This window comes from Ranitomeya imitator, chromosome 4 (assembly GCF_032444005.1).
Source record: "Ranitomeya imitator isolate aRanImi1 chromosome 4, aRanImi1.pri, whole genome shotgun sequence".
Lineage (NCBI taxonomy): Eukaryota > Metazoa > Chordata > Amphibia > Anura > Dendrobatidae > Ranitomeya > Ranitomeya imitator.
In genome coordinates, this window is record NC_091285.1 from 181705975 (window position 1) to 181723287 (window position 17313).

At 40.7% G+C, this 17313-nt stretch overlaps 1 protein-coding gene across 5 annotated transcripts in view; it reads left to right on the top strand.

The window, feature by feature from the left end:
- The window catches only part of ABLIM3 (actin binding LIM protein family member 3), a 252165-nt gene extending 235425 nt beyond the window's left edge, over positions 1-16740 (top strand). For 3 of the 5 annotated variants that reach the window (XM_069764137.1, XM_069764136.1, XM_069764139.1), the window contains 7 exons: positions 4393-4506; positions 5000-5064; positions 6701-6833; positions 7405-7434; positions 9114-9172; positions 10122-10182; positions 10938-11787. In XM_069764137.1, coding sequence (XP_069620238.1) covers positions 4393-4506; positions 5000-5064; positions 6701-6833; positions 7405-7434; positions 9114-9172; positions 10122-10182; positions 10938-10969 — 494 coding nt within the window. In that variant the 3' untranslated portion in view covers positions 10970-11787. Of the gene's footprint in view, positions 1-4377; positions 4507-4999; positions 5065-6700; positions 6834-7404; positions 7435-9113; positions 9173-10121; positions 10183-10937; positions 11788-12224; positions 12306-16485 lie in introns of those variants that run through there. The other 2 variants (XM_069764140.1, XM_069764138.1) reach the window with 2 other exon arrangements.
- Positions 16741-17313: the final 573 nt, after the last annotated feature.

The following is a 17313-nucleotide window of genomic DNA, read 5'->3' on the forward strand; positions in this document are numbered from 1 at the left end:
AGATTTTTGGAATATTTTAGCCTTTCTGATGCACTGTTGATCGAAGTTTGTCTGGATGTCTGGGTCCACTCCTGAGACCCCGATATATTGATCAAACCACGAAGAAAAAGCACTCAGCTCACGAGATGTACATTCAAAAGTCTATGGGCCAATGTTCAATACAAAGTCAATGGATCTCTCTTGATCTGCCCACAAATGTGAACCAGGCATGCATCTTACTGACTGGCACATAACTCTGGTGGCAGGTACCAAACATCACCCATTAAATGGACGCCTGATCCTACCAAAATTGATTCCTGTGCAGCATCCCCTTAACCAGCTATGCCCGTTGATTCAGCAACTTAGCCATGTCTTAGTTACTGATCTTTTCGTCCCAGTACCAGTTTCTTCCACATACCTTCAGTAATGAGGCTGATGTTATCGTGGAGGATTTATAGCGGCTGACAGCCAATGTATCAAAACTAGACAATGGGCTCCTTCTTTGGTAAAAGCAAATCTATGCAAAGAAATGAAACAGCAAATTCCTGCAAAGCCTGTGAAATATTTGAAATACCCTGCAGTGTGTCATGGTTTAGGACTGCTTGCCAGTGAAAGAGAAGTAATGTGTCTTTATTGCCTGTGGGTGGTCCTGATGAAGGTGTTGTCATGAATAAAACACATAACTGTGACCATTGACAGATCTCTAAACGCTGTGTTGCTGTCTCTTCTCTCCCACCTTTCCTTGTCTCTGATGGGCCGGCTCTGTGTCATGCTGTAAGTAAGAGCTTTATTCCTATTCTCTGTGGGAAGCATGGCTCCTGTCTAGCCACTTACTTACAAATATGCTGACCACTGCAAAACATAGCCCCTTCCTCCGCATTCTCCCCCTGCATGCATTTTATGTCCGCTTATACTAGACGTGCCTGCTATCGTCAACCATACAAGTCCACTTCTTCATCTGTCTGTGTGCTCTCTGTCTCTACATATATATACTGCATATGTCAGCCATTCTTGATATATTTTTATTTTGAAGTGTATTAATAAGGGGCAGAGCAAGGGGGAAGGCTGGCAGTAGTGAACACTGGGTGTTGGGTACAAATATGAGGCACCGAGAATCCTTCTGAATGGATATTTAGATACCAGGCCAATGCTGCAAACCGAATATTTGCCCTTACTGAAAAAGTCTTGTAGCTGCCCTGTATTATGTTGTTGGACATGCAACATTTAGGCATGATCTTTACTCCAACCATTGCTCAGTGCCGTATGACACCAGTTGCATAATGTGACTTTTATGGAGCCTAATTCCAATATTGTGTTCATGAAGTGAAGCCAGCACGCAACGGTCACGGCCAAGCAAGATTTCGATTGATTTTGAATGGAATGCAGCAGTCATGTGACGGGGAAAAGATGTGCACATGGTTTGTGTACAGCTCTTTGACAGCTTGTTTTTTTGCATAAAAAGCTGTAGTTAGTATTGGCACTATTTTTCATTAATTCCACCATTTGATCACTATTTATTTAAATTTTTTTTGTGAGGTGGGATGAAGCAAAACAGCAATTCAGCCACTGATTTTGCAATTCTCTTTTTGCAGCATCCAGTATGTGGAATAAATAATTTATTGTTATATTGGTCGTAATGAACTCAGCAATACCAAATATGTCATTTTAAGGGAAGCTGATCTTTTTGTATTAAATAATTTTTTTAATTGGTAAAATTGGAGTTTGGGGGAGGCTCTTCTTAGTTCTTTTCAGAACTTGAACATTTTTTTACAATATTTATTAGCTTCCAAAGGGAAATGAACTTGTAATCCTATGATCACATAGGTAATACACTGCACTACTTACTTATGTAATGCAGTGCATTACCTTATCGTATCAGTATTTGACTGACAGGTAGCCTTGTGGACCCTGCATCCAGTGGAATCTGATGTGTATGTGTCAGGCAGCCCTGGAGACCAAAGCAACTCATCAGCACCCTGCAATCGTGCTGTGGGGATCTGATGGGCTGTCAGAGGGAGTGCTCAAACTCATCAAAGGGTGCTTTCACTATTGACAGTGACATATGAGGGGCTCAACTGTTGGGATCAGTGATACCACCAATCTTAGTTGTTACAGCTGGAGCCTGTCGGGCTCCTTCAGCTGATTTCACAGGCAAAAAAGCTGGACTTATCATCATAACGTACTAACAGTGACATATTCTTTATGGATATACTGTGGGGAAAAAAGTATTTAGTCAGCCACCAATTGTGCAAGTTCTCCCACTTGAAAAGATGATAGAGGCCTGTAATTGACACCATAGGTAGACCACAACTATGATAGTCAAAATGAGAAAACAAATCCAGAAAATCCCTTTGTCTGATTTGGAAAGAGTTATTTTGCAAATTATGGTGGAAAATAAGTATTTGGTCACCTAAAAACATGCAAGATTTCTGGCTCTCACAGACCTGTAACTTCTTCTTTAAAAGGCTCCTCTGTCATCCATTCATTACCTGTAGTAATGGCACCTATTTCGACTTGTATAAAAGTATAAAAGACACCTGTCCACAACCTCAAACAGTCACACTCCAAACTCAACTATGGTGAAGACCAAAGAGCTGTCAAAAGAGACCAGAAACATAATTGTAGCTCTGCACCAGGCTGGGAAGACTAAATCTCCAATAGACAAGCAGTTTGGTGTGATGAAATCAACTGTGGGAGCAATAATAAGAAAATGGAAGACATACAAGACCCCTGATAATCTCCCTCGATCTGGGGCTCCATGCAAGATCTCAAATTTGGGGTCAAAATCATGACAAGAACGGTGAGCAAATATCCCTGAACCACACGGGGGGACCTGGTGAATGACCTGCATAGAGCTGGGACCACTGTAACAAAGGCTACCATCAGTAACACACTATGCCGCCAGGGACTCAGATCCTGCAGTGCCAGACGTGTCCCCCTGCTTAAGCCAATACATGTCCGGGCCCATCGGAAGTTTGCTAGAGAGCATTTGGATTATCCAGAAGAGTATTGGGAGAATGTCATATGGTCTGATGAAACCAAAGTAGAACTGTTTAGTAGAAACAAAACTCGTCATATTTGGAGGAGACAGAATGCTGAGTTGCATCCAAAGAACACCATACCTACTGTGATGCATGGGGGTGGCAGCATCGTGCTTTGGGGCTGTTTCTCTGCAAACGTACCAGAATGACTGATCCGTGTACATGAAATAATGAATGGGGCCATGTATCGTGAGATTTTAAGTGCAAACCTCCTTCCATCAGCAAGGGCATTGAAGATGAAACGTGGATGGGTCTTTCAGTATGATAATGATCCCAAGCACACCGCCAGGGCAAAGAAGGAGTGGCTTCGTAAGAAGCATATGAAGGTCCTGGAGTGGCCTAGCCAGTCTCCAGATCTCAACCCCGTAGAAAACCTTTGGAGGGAGTTGAAAGTCCGTGTTGCCCAGCGACAGGCCCAAAACATCACTGCTCTAGAGGAGATCTGCATAGAGGAATGGGCCAACATACCACCAACAGTGTGTGCCAACCCTGTGAAGACTTACAGAAAACATTTGACCTCTGTCATTGCCAACAAAGGATATATAACAAAATATTGAGATTAACTTTTGTTAATGACTAAATACTTATTTTCCACCATAATTTGCAAAATAAATCTTGCCAAATAAGACAAGGTGATTTTCTGGATTTGTTTTCTCAATTTTGACTCTCATAGTTGTGGTCTAACTATAATGTCAATTACAGGCCTCGCTCATCTTTTCAAGTGGGAGAACTTGCACAATTGGTGGCTGACTAAATAATATTTTCCCCACTGTATATCAAATAGCATTACAGGGTTAAAGCAAAACTGTCAACAGATTTCACCATATAAACTATATATGCATACATTATTAAATAGATGTCTTACACCTGATGAGGCAGATATACTTGCTTTGAAAATGATTGTCGGTGTGGCTGCGTAACACTGATATTAAAAAGAGTATTCTCTGAGTCCATCTTAATAGTGAGGGCGCTCATGAGTACAAGTGTATTCAGTCTGACTGACAGTAGCGTCTTGTATTCAGCAGTGTGGGATTTCAGCAGGAGGAGGATGGAGGGAGACTGAGGTGCTGTCAATCATGCTAGGTGGATGGAGATAGAGTTTAAACTTTTACATAGGAATATACAGCAATTCTGCCATGTTTTTTTCAAAGCAAGCACACCAGTCTCATCAGGTCTTAAAGATTTAGTAAATAATGTATATACATATTTGACATATTTTAGGTCTAAATAGAGAACATTGCAACCAGAGAGTGCCATTACAAGTTTCCTATTGTATTGTCACATTGACCTGATTATTTTTTCAAAAGTCCTACCCAAAGTTCTGCCCGATGTGATAACGTGCTGTGTTTTCCATCAGATGACCCCAATGAAGCCACAAAAAGCAAAACAAGTGATGATCTCGTGCAATCTTCAAAATATCTGCCTTCATATTCTCCAGATCCTTATTACCAGTCAGAGCCTGAGTATTGGATGTACTCACCAAAGAGTAAGCGACATCTGCGGCATTCTGGAGGTGCAGGGATAGTATTGGCTTTGTGTACCCAACTCTTATAACAATTTATTTTTATTACTGTTATTTAGATTATTATTTATCATTATGATTTTCACTGGATTCCAATGTAAAAAAAAATCTGGAAAATCTCCTGGAATCCTACAAAAGCACTTTTGATTGAAGTAACGGAAAGCCAAGAATTGACATGTAGACATTAATTGTCGGCTAATATGTCAGCGATGTGTTACCTGATACCGAGATTCGACTATAGAGACTGTCCGACTATATAATCCCTGTGTATTACATTGGGCTGTCTATAAGTCATTGTATTACCCCGAGCCCCTATTATATCTGTTGTGATGGGAACAGCTTGGAGCTGATGTCCCATTACTTGTGTACAAGTCACAATTGACGCCATTGTTAACAGTTTCTAAAAACAAAGCTGCAGTACAAAAGTTCATTATACTCTTCCTCATTTGTTCCACAGTGCCTCGGGCACGGAGGTTCTCCTCTGGAGGAGAGGAGGATGGGTTTGATCGAAGCATGCATAAGGTATTATTGGTGCTAAACGTCAAAATGTGTTGTTTTGTTATTGTGCAATACTGTACAAGGGTTTGTGCACACATTGGGGTTTCTCGCATTTTTCTCACAAAAACTAAAGGATTTTCTAGAGCCAGCAAAGTGAATAAGTTTCCTGAAGTCTCATGCACACGGTGCTTGTTTTTTCCTTGCAGAATTGCAGTAGATTCATATCTGCAGAATGTTAATTCTTTCAGCGTTTTTGTTGCAGATTTCACCCATACTATTGAACGGAGAAAACTCATCAAAAACACATGCAAAGAATGCATCAAAAAGGCGTCAAAAAACATGTATTTTATGCCACAGATTTTTCTACATACCCTTAGCAGGGTTAGTTTTTATAATATGGTTATAGCTTACTTTTTATCCTTGAATTCTTGTGCTGCCATTTTCTATTTTGATCCCTGGCTTCACCACACTACCATACTAATTATTATTATTATTATTTATTATTATAGCGCCATTTATTCCATGGCGCTTCACATGTGAGGAGGGGTATACATAGTAAAAACAAGCACAATAAACTTAAGCAATAGAAGTCACGACTGGTTTAGGCAGAGAAAGGACCCTGCCCGCGAGGGCTCACAGTCTACTAATTCTTCCTTCAATGGCCTCACTGCAGATACTTTTCTTCCTTTTGATGAAAATGGAGACAAGGACCATTTATGAATATAAGATTTTCAAACAAGTCATTAAACAATTGTTTTCTAGTCTGCCATCTGTTGTGGCATGTCGACAACCTCCTTCATTCCCGGAAACTGACCATTTTTAAGTCATCATCACTAGGGGAGAGAAGAGCACATGCACAATCTCTCTCTCGTTTTACATCAAAAATTATTATTCCGGTTATTTATAGTATATCCTCAGGTTGTGCTATTAATGCCTGACAGATGCGGGCCCCACCTTTGGGACATTCACTTATCTTAGGGCCCTGTCTTATTAACCAGGAATAAAGAGGTGGCATTTAGTGATGAGCGAGCGTGCTCAGATAAGGTGTCCTAATCGAGTATTTTTGGCGTGCTCGAAAAAAATGCTTGAGTCGTTGTTTTGTTATAAGTGATGAGTAGTAATGAGCGAGCATGCTCCGATAAGGTGTTATCTTACTATGCTCGGGTGCTAACCCTGTGACTTCGGTGTGCTGTAATATGTCCGATTCCACGCGGCTTCATGTCTCACGGCTGTTCAACAGCCACAACATATGCGGGGATTGCCTGTTTGTTAGCGACTGTTGAACAGCCGTGAGACATGCAGCCGTGGCAACTTGAGTATTTTTTTTCGAGCACTCCGAAAACACTCGATTAGGACATGCTATCCAAGCATGCTCGCTCATCACAAGCAGCAATGCTCTCTCCATTCTTTTCGAGTTCCGAACAAGCATGCTACTCCTTCATTCACAATGGTAAGACATGGGAACCATTTCTCGAGACAGGTGCAAGTCTCGGAGGTGAGACCCACTTCTATTAGATATTTATGGCATATCTTGTAAGAATCATATCCTTTAAGGGTAATAACACAACTTAGCTTTGCCGCACAGCACTTATAATAGTAGGAACCCAGAACTGTTTGTCTCGTTCAGTCATTCATTGAATAAATATATCTTATTTACTAGCTCCAGGGAGGAATTGGGCGCATGATTCTGAAAGAGGAAATGAAGGCCCGGTCATATGTTGACCCCTGGACCCCTCCTCGAAGTTCAGCAGGCAGCAAGGAAGCTCTACACAATATTGGCTATGACAATGGAGGTAAGAGAAAACTTGAAGGATTGTGCCATAAACTGTAGAATGCATTGTAATGAAGATCCCCATAACTTTTAATGCAGTGCTGTCATCTGTCGAAGGGAACAGTTCAAGTAGTTTAATCAGATTTCTGTCCTTTGGTGCTGGCTGTTCTTCTGTAAGTGCTGTTATTATCAGGTGATGTATTGACTCAGTGGTCAGAAGAGTTTCTTGGATTCAGGTTCTACAGATATAGGAGAGGAAATGTTCTCCTGTCATCTTACAAGACAAATTTTTATATATTGAAGTGTCAAATTGAAAAGTTTGATAATTGAAGAACAAAGGCCTGCAATTGTTTTTATTGGGTGGGCAGGGAAGGGTCAGGGGACAACAGAGGAAAGGAAAAATGGCAATAAATAGACCAAGTAAATTTTCATACATGTGTAAGCCAATGAGCCGAGCAGTCAGTTCTGAAGATGGAGATTTGTCTTATATTATTATGGTATTATTGTATCTTTTCCACAATCATGCATGGAGCATAGACCTTCAGTAAGATTGCAGTGGAATATAAAGCTTATGATATGATTTTGTCTTCCAGCTCCCAACAAGTGTTACCTTGCAGACAGCGGTAAGTGCGTGTGATCACCTCCACTGAAACCCTTGTATCCATGTGACAATCTACATATTTAGAATTCAGGAGAACTAGTATATCAGGAATAACAGCCACCAACTTGTGACTTCTGCTGCGTAGTCTTTCAGGTTTTATTCAAGGTGTTTTAAATAAAAAAAGTGGATTAACAAATTAATAATTACAACCATTTTTACACACTGAAAAGCAACGTAAGATATAAAAAATTAGAAAAATCCTCACTTCACTGCTCACCTCTCCGGCTGCTCCTGTCCTGTTCATTGCATCTGTGTTGAATCGCATCTCCGGCCCCCTATTCACTTTACGCCGGGGTTTCTGGGCACAAGGAGGATTGTTAACTATGGATGCGCATCGATCCTGCTGCCTGAAGTTGCGGCCCGGTGTTCACTCTATACCAGGACTTCCGGCCACAAGTATGTCTAAGAGCATGTGCAGTGAACTTGAAGGCCTTGTTGTGGCCGGAAGCCCTGATTTAGAGTGAACAGCGGGCTGGAGATGCAGTGCGGCAGAGGAGAGGGCAGCGGACAGGGAGCAGGGAGAGTGGCAAGAGAGGTAATTGGCAGTTAAAAAGAAGAAAACACATGCTCACCTTTCCAGGCCTTTTCCTGCTGCTCCCTGCCCACTGTCCAGGTCTCCGCACCTCCGCTGCATCACATCTCCAGCTCAGTGTTCACCTTAAGCCAGGACTCCTGGCCACCAGCAGACCCCGGAGCATGTGCAGTGAACTTCGGGGCCTTCTCGTGGCCAGAAGCCGTGGCATTCAATGAACACCAGATCAGAGATGCAATGGTGGTGCAGAGAACTGGTCAGCGGAAAGGGAGGACATGGGACAACCGGAGAGGTGAGCGGTGAAGTGAATTAGGTTTTTTTTTAACCTACAAGAACTGCTGAATTTGCACAGAGTGAATTACAAAAAATCCATATTCTCTGAAACACATACTTTTGTAAAATTCAAGTAGGATTCAATTCCATTCCATAAATTCGTCCATCTCTAATCCCAATGCTTCTGTAGGCATGGCTGTAGCATTTTCTTTAACTGTTGAGTCAGTGAACCTGACTGCTTTTCACTTAGTGAAGATAAAACTGAAGGAAGACCCACAAACCAGCAGACCTAAATACATGTAGTACAACTAGCCCAGCATCTCAAGAGATAAACCTCAGTATTTGGTGTTCTCCATGCATTCCAGACTTCGGACAGTCTTTGACCGCAATATATTTGCGTCCAAGTATTGAAACTAATGCTTATATTTATAATTATTACCTTAGTTCATCCAATTACTTTTGAGAATGTGAAAATGAAGTAGCTATGTAAAATATGGCTGTAATTCATAAATGGCTACAGTACATAGAACCCGTGAAAGATGAGAGTCTACCCTTTAATTACTTCTTAATTGCTTTGTTGCTAATCTATATAGGTATGTTATTTTGTATTTATGCATATAGAACAAGTTTCATTTCATCTGACCAATATTATGTTATTACGAATTTAAAAAACTATGTGATAATAACTATTATTTATACTCTATACACTACTTATGTTATGAGCAGAAGACAATATGAAAAATGTCAATAAGTCACTAAAACATCACAATATTAAGCACATGCACTCATATTTTTCTCTATTATGTTAACTAATATAAGCATTCTATTTTTTCCAGATCCCTTGATCTCAAAATCTGCCTCGCTTCCTGCATACCGGAGAAATGGACTTCATAGGGTACAGTGTACAATATATTTTTTTAAACATCTTCATCTTTATATTATTATCTTTATATTCTTTGCAATATATTTTTTATATTTTACATCAGTATGTGTAAGCCAAAACCAGGAGTGGGACAGTCAGAGGAAAAGTATAATAGAAACACATTATCACTTCTGCATTTATCACCCACTCCTGGTTTTGGCTCACAAATACTGCAAACGTAGTGCAGTGTATTTTACTTTTTTTTTTTTTTTTTTAAGAAAAAAGTTCAAATCAACCCCTTCTCCTAATTAAAAAATAAATATTAAAAAAATCATGTTTGGTATTGCTGCATCTTTAAAAGTCAGGTATTTAAAAAATATAACATTATTTATCCCACATGATAAATGCCATATTTATTGCATTTGATAAAAAAAATCAAAATGCCAGGATTACAGTTTTTCTTGCCTCCACAAAGAATGGGATAAAAAGCAGTCAAAAAATTGTATGCAACTCAAAGTAGTACCAATAAAACTAACTTGCCTCATTTAACTCTGTTAGCAGAGATATAAAAAATGTATGGGTCTTAGAAAATGACAAGACAAACCCAATGTCTTTCTTACAAAGTTCTTAACTTTTAAAAAGCAGCAAAATACTACTACTACTACTAATAATAATAATAATAATAGCATGTAAACTTGGTATCTCCATAATATTACTGTGCTGCAGAATCATTTAACCAGGCATAATAAACACTATAAAAACAAACCCCATCCCACCACTAAAAAAATGGCAGAATTGCTGTTCTTTTCACCATTTCACCCTACTTAAATTTTTGCCCCGTTTGTCTGTACGTTATATGGTAAATTGAATGGTGTCTTGTAACACTAGCCCTCATATGGCTATGTTGATGGCAAATACAAAGTTATTACATTTTTCCTACTTTAATGCTGCTTTCTATTCACTATACATGTTTTTCTTGCAGCCACCCAGCACTGATCTTTTCCATTACGATAGTGCCAATGCTGTCAACTGGGGCATGAGAGGTAATTATCATTTTATTGTGCCTGCTTGAGGGCCTTTCTTATATGCATAAAGAAGAAAGGACGAAGACTTAGATGATATTATTATTTATTGATATAGCACCATTAATTCCATGGTGATGATGGTGATGATGATGATGGGGAAGAGACAGAAGGTCAGGGGTGCAGCAGCTCTAGTGGTGGTGAGGCGGCAGTTCTGGTGGTGGTGAGGCGGCATCTCTGGTGTTGGTGAGGCGGCAGCTCTGGTGTTGGTGAGGCGGCAGCTCTGGTAGTGGTGAGGCGGCAGCTCTGGTGGTGGTGAGGCGGCAGCTCTGGTGGTGGTGAGGCGGCAGTTCTGGTGGTGAGGCGGCAGCTCTGGAGGTGGTGAGGCGGCAGCTCTGCTGGTGGTGACGCGGCAGCTCAGGTGGTGGCGAGGCGGAAAGCCAATGATAGCAAGGAGGTCATATCAGGATATTTTGAGCAAATGCAAGCCAGTAATATAATATGGTAAAAACTGGGTGTGCTATAATGTAGATCACGCTAAGAACAAAGTTTTACACATTAATGGCCTGTTCATAAAAATGAATGGAAAAGTTATTTTGAGCATCACTAAAAAGCAATATAAACCTATTTGTAGATCATCCCAGCATATGAATAATTAAAAAAGTACTCCGTCGTATTGGAAAAGATGTTATATACCAATTCCACATCTTACATTAATAATTTGTCTCGGCATGAATGGTCAGTCAGTTACATCATCTTATTCTTCTTTATTGTAGAGTACAAGGTGAGAAGACCTACATTTTCTTAGTGGATAGACCTGTTCCAATGCAATGGGCCATTACTGATCACCAGATGAACCTCCTATCCTGTTTTTCATGTCCAGTCAATCGCAATTCCAAGGACTTTCTTCATTTCCTGAATGAAAATTTATATTATTTTAGCCATCCACCTCAGTTTCTTTTGTGGCCGATTTCTTCACTGAATCATGATCTGAACTTTAACCCTATATTAAAGGTGTTTTCCAAGAATGTAATAAAGTAACCCCTTTCACATAATTCAAACTGCAGTCCATCCTAGTCAAATGTTAGGACAGGCTGCAGTCTGAAAAAACACAGCTCTTGAGACCTGTGTCTCAGCTGACAGAGGAGCTGTATCCTAAGCACAAATACCGGTTAGCTGCCAGAGAAGGGCAAATAAATAATAATTCTTCCTCTTCTGAAAAAAATATCTCTGAGCCGAGAAGATTAAATTCTTGTGATGTCACAACCCTTCTCCTTTGCTTACTGAGGTTTGTCTGCTTAGGATAAAGCTTCTCTGTCAGATGAGACACAGATCTCATGATCTGTATTTCTTCAGACTGCATCCCACCCTGACATCTGACTAGGAAAGGCTGACGTGGGCCATCCTTTATGTAAAGGATAGAATTTTCTGTTTTTTGTCTCTATCTATCTTATATCTCTCTAGATTTTATGTATCTATCAATAATATGTGCATATTATTATGCAGCCTAATAATAGAAGAACAAAATGACTGCTTACAATAAGAACTAACTAAACTTTCTTCATGTATATATCCATGTGTATGTATGTATCTATGTCTATGTATATAAATAGTATGTATATGGCATATTGACTCTCGTGCCTGATGTATCACCTAACGTCCTACAGTTTATTATGTGCCTGATGTATCACCTAACGTCCTACAGTTTATTATGTCACATTTTTCATTTGGTTTTATAAGATGAAGAATCTGGTCTTGAAGTCACAAACCTAGATTTACCAAAATACTTTTTTTTAATATCCTGCTCTACTCCTCAGCTCAGGTATTAATGTGTTTTCAGCAGGGAGGAATGGAGAAAGCCACAGCATTGGAGCTATGGCAGCATTAATATTCTAGCTGTCTGACCTTCTGTGTCAGTGGAGAGTCCAAATCTCACAAAAAGTGTTGTGTTCAGCCAACATTCAAGTATTGTGTATGGGAGCGTTAAGATTGTGCATGTCTAAAAGTGCAGGGCATCTGATGGACACAAGTTCTACGACTGTAACAAACTGATCTCTCGACAGATTTATCCATATGAATTACTCATGGTGACCACTAGAGGGCGGAGCAGACTACCCAAAGATGCAGATAGAACCCGACTAGAGGTGAGTAATGTGAAACCGCAGAGGAGAGCCTTGTCATTGTGTTATGTTTTATGGATGCTACTCAGCCATAGGAGAGACTTTATTCACAGCTTGTGCACTAACTGTATTCCTCAGGTTATAGTCTGCAGAATCAATCTTACATGCCTGGAGTGATTGTGCACACACAGCGGTGTGCAATAAAGGTTTCTGACGGCATAGTGTGAATCTATCCTATATTACTGTTAGAACACAGCGGACCATGCCATCCCTACAATACAATGCTTGCATAGTGTATTGCTGTGCAATATTGCATATTACCACATACACCATAGTGCTGCATATCCTATTGTCTCCATATTGAACCATTATTGCATAGTTGTGCCATGTAGTAACATTGATCCTCTATATATATTTTAGATTTATATATACACGGGTGCTTCTCACAAAATTAGAATATCATCAAAAAGTTAATTTATTTCAGTTCTTCAATACATAATGTGAATCTCATATATTATATAGAGTCATTACAGAGTGATCTATTGCAAGTGTTTATTTCTGTTAATATTGATGATTATGGCTTACAGCCAATGAAAACCCAAAAGTCATTATCTGAGTAAATTCAAATACTTTATAACACCAACTTGAAAAATGATTTTAAAATCCGAACTGTTGGCCTACTGAAATGTATGTTCAGTAAATGCACTCAATACTTGGTCAGGGCTCCTTTTTCATCAGTTACTACATCAATGCGGCGTGGCATGGAGGCGATCAGCCTGTGGCACTGCTGAGGTGTTATGGAAGCCCAGGTTTGATAGTAGACTTCAGCTCGTCTACATTGTTGGTTCTGGTGTCTCTCATCTTCCTCTTGACAATAGCCCATAGAGAGGGTTAAGGTCAGGCGAGATTGCTGGCAAATCAAGCACAGTGATGCTGTTGTTTTTATACCAGGTATTGGTCATAAAAAGTGCTCTAAAATTTCCTGGTAGATGGCTGTGCTGACTTTGGTCTTGATAAAACACAGTGGCTCTACAACAGCAGATGACATGTCTCCCCAAACCATCACTGATTGTGTAAACTTCACACTGAACCTCAAGCAGCTTGGATTGTGGCCTTTCCACTCTTCCTCCAGACTCTGGGACCTTGATTTCCAAATGAAATGCAAAATTTACTTTCATCTGAAAACAACACCTTGGACCACAGAGCAACAGTCCAGTTCTTTTTCTCCTTGGCCCAGGTAAGACGCTTATGGGCTTATGGCGTTGTCTACTGGTCATGAGTGGCTTGACACAAGGAATGTGACACTTGTAGCCCATGTTCTGGTCTGTGTGTGGTGGCTCTTGAAGCAATGACTCCAGCAGCAGTCCACTCCTTGTGAATCTCCCCAAATGTTTGAATGGCCTTTTCTTAACAATCCTTTCAATGCTGTGGTTTTCCCTGTGGCTTGTGCATCTTTTTCTACCACACTTTTTCCTTCCACTCAACTTTCCATTAATATGCTTGGATACAGCACTCTGTGAACAGCCAGCTTCTTTAGCAATGACCTTTTGTTGCTTACTATCCTTGTGTCGTGTGTCAATGTCTGCCTTCTGGACATATGTCAAGTCAGCAGTCTTCCCATGATTGTGGAGCCTACTGAAACAGAATAAGGAACCTTTCTAAACGCTTAGGAAGCCTTTGCAGGTGTTTTTTGTTAAGTATTCTACTTTACTGAGATAATCACTTCTGGGTTTTCATTGGCTGTAATCCATAATCATCAATATTAACAGAAACAAACACTCTGTTTGTAATGACTCTATATAATATACGAGTTTCACTTTTTGTATGGAAAAACTGAAATAAATTAACTTTTTGTTGATATTCTAATTTTGTTAGAAGCACCTGTATATATCAATGTAATAAATATTAATGTTTAGAATACTTTTATATGTATATATGAAGTGTAATATACAAATAATTGTGCCATATAGTCAGACCTCAGCTGGGGAAGAGAACAAGAAGTGTGTAGACATAGGCACACACCATCACCATTAGTACCGTAAATAAAAAATTAATAAGGTTTATTGAAATTCAAAATTACAAACAAGACAAAAAAACACATTTAAAAACAATTAAAAAAGCCAGAAGGCTAAATGTATATAACAACTGGAGGACAATATAAGGATCCACCAGGCTCCTCCACTATGTGCACTGGGTTGTGCTAGGATATTGCACACTGAAAAAAAGTCCTGGAAATTGCTATTTGAAGATAATAGCAGTCCATATAATACAGTTTATATAGTATAGACATGTACAGTAAGAGATGGAGCATAATCCTTAAAGGGAACCTGTCACCCGTTTTTTCAGATTGAGATAAAAATACTGTTAAATAGGGCCTGCGCTGTGCGTTACAATAGTGTATGTAGTGTACCCTGATTCCCCACCTATGCTGCGAAATACATTACCAAAGTTGCCGTTTTTGCCTGTCAATCAGGCTGGTCAGGTCAGGTGGGCGTGGTGACATCGCTGTTTCTTCCCCAGCTTTCCGTTGGTGGCGTAGTGGTGTGCGCATGTCCAAGTGCCGAATCCACTGCGCGCAGGTGAAGAAAAAGCGCGCGATCTGCGCTATTACCCTTGTCATCGGTGGGGGCGGCCATCTTCCTGAGGCCGCGCGTGCGCAGATGGAGTGCTCTGCTGCATGAGGCTTCAGGAAAATGGCCACCGCGATCTCCATCTGCGCACGCGTGGCATCCCGCGGCCATTTTCCTGAAGCCTCGTGCAGCAGAGCACTCCATCTGCGCACGCGCGGCCTCAGGAAGATGGCCGCCCCCACCGATGACAAGAGTAATAGCGCAGATCGCGTGCTTTTTCTTCACCTGCGCACAGTGGATTCGGCACTTGGACATGCGCACACCACTACGCCACCAACGGAAAGCTGGGAAAGAAACAGCGATGTCACCACGCCCACCTGACCTGACCAGCCTGATTGACAGACGAAAACGGCAACTTTGGTAATGTATTTCGCAGCATAGGTGGGGAATCAGGGTACACTACATGGGGAATCAGGGTACACTACATACACTATTGTAACGCACAGCGCAGGCCATATTTAACAGTATTTTTATCTCAATCTGAAAAAACGGGGTGACAGGTTCCCTTTAACCATTGGGCCTCCAAACAAGAGTAGTTCCTAATAAAAAGTAGGAAAGGCAGAGGCAAATATAGTGGTATCCCAAAAATAAGGGGTACACAAACACAATGGAAGGACACAGAGTTCCAGGAAAGTGAGCCTGTATAAGACCTCTTGGTAGAGATATTTGGATAGGGATCTCCTGATCACGTCATGGTGTGTGGAGGAAATGTAGCCCCTCGGGTATCGCCACACAGCGTGGCTTCCTCAGGGGAAAGTAGAGAGGGGAGGGTTGCTTATTAGCTCATATAGTCAAGTACATCTTCACTTTCCTGGAACTCTGTGTCCTTCCATTGTGTTTGTTGTCGTTACAGCGACACACATCAGTATATACCACACACACACACACACACACACACATACACATAGACTTGCTTATTCCCTGCTCCTCTTCCTTCTTCTCTGCTGCCTAGTCAAGTGACCTGAGAAAGTCTTGTGCCCCAAAGGTTCTGACAGCATCTTCAGTCTTTACATAGACTGAACTGTGGAGAAAGGACACATTGGCTCTGTGCTCCACTGTTATATTAAGATGTATCTGTGTCCTGAAGACTCAGAGCCAGCTGAAGTTGGAACATACCCGATAACAAAGGACAGCTCTCCAAATATAATACAATACCGTTGGATTTATTATGGTTTGAAGGTATGCCTATGTATACTGGGACCCCCACTGACCCTGAGAACTGGGTCTGTCCCACTTCTGCCCCATTCATTCTCTATTGTACCACCAGAAATTGCCAGCATTCGGCTGGTCTACTGCACGCCCATTAAAGATGAATGGAACGCAGAAGTGCATATGATCAACAATTGCTCCATTCCAATTTGACTGTAACTCTGTTCTCGGGATCGGTGGCAGTTCCAACCGTCAGATCTCCAGCAATTGGAAAGTTATCCACTAGTCTATGGATTGGGAATGACTTCCAAACTTGGCACAACCACTTTTAAGAGATTTATATAAGAAAATAAGGGATTGTCCTGCTTCTAATATTTCGCCCACCAGTTTGTATGAGCATGTCTCCAATCCTTATCTCTCCCCAGCGCCACCTGTCACCTGAAGAGTTCTATCAAGTGTTTGGAATGACCATATCGGAGTTTGACCGCCTGGCACTGTGGAAAAGAAATGAGCTGAAGAAACAAGCCAGGCTTTTCTAACTCACTCCACCATGTGCCTCAATATGTACACCTCTATAAATATATTTATAAATATATATATATATAAAGAACTTCTGTATAACTACTACACATAATATATATATATATATTGTATTATAGGAAGATCTCCACGAGAATTGCTTTTATACCTTTCAGGAGTGACGGGGACTACAGCTTATTTCTATACAATGTGTTGTAATCCCTTTAACTCCCGCCAAGGTTATTCTTTGGAGAGAGATATTTTCAACTCTTCGTTATATTTTTTAAATGCTGTTTTTTATGCGCCGCTGTTTTGGAGAGTTTAAAGACTTCAATGAACCTGCAACCTTGACGCATCTTCAAATCTCACTTGTTTTAATCTCTTAACATTTTCTCTTGGTAACTAACTGGCAGGTATGCCAAACGTACGCTGGTCATTTTATCCAAAACCCGGCGGTGTCGCTGCAGGTTGTTTCAGTCCAAAGCCAGGCACTGACTGATGTGTGGACACAAGATGTGACCTGCAGAACAGAAGCCATCTTTACCTGCTCACCACATTCCTCTCAAGCTGTTCTTAGTATTATACCTTTTATATGTAGGTCTATTGTAAGCCAACTTCTGCCATACGATGCAGAGCCCAAAACACACCTTGTGATCTTTGGCAGATGTTGTCACAGAGTAACCATCAGCTGGGGCTTTTGGGGCCTACCATGATGTGGTCACATATGTAAGATG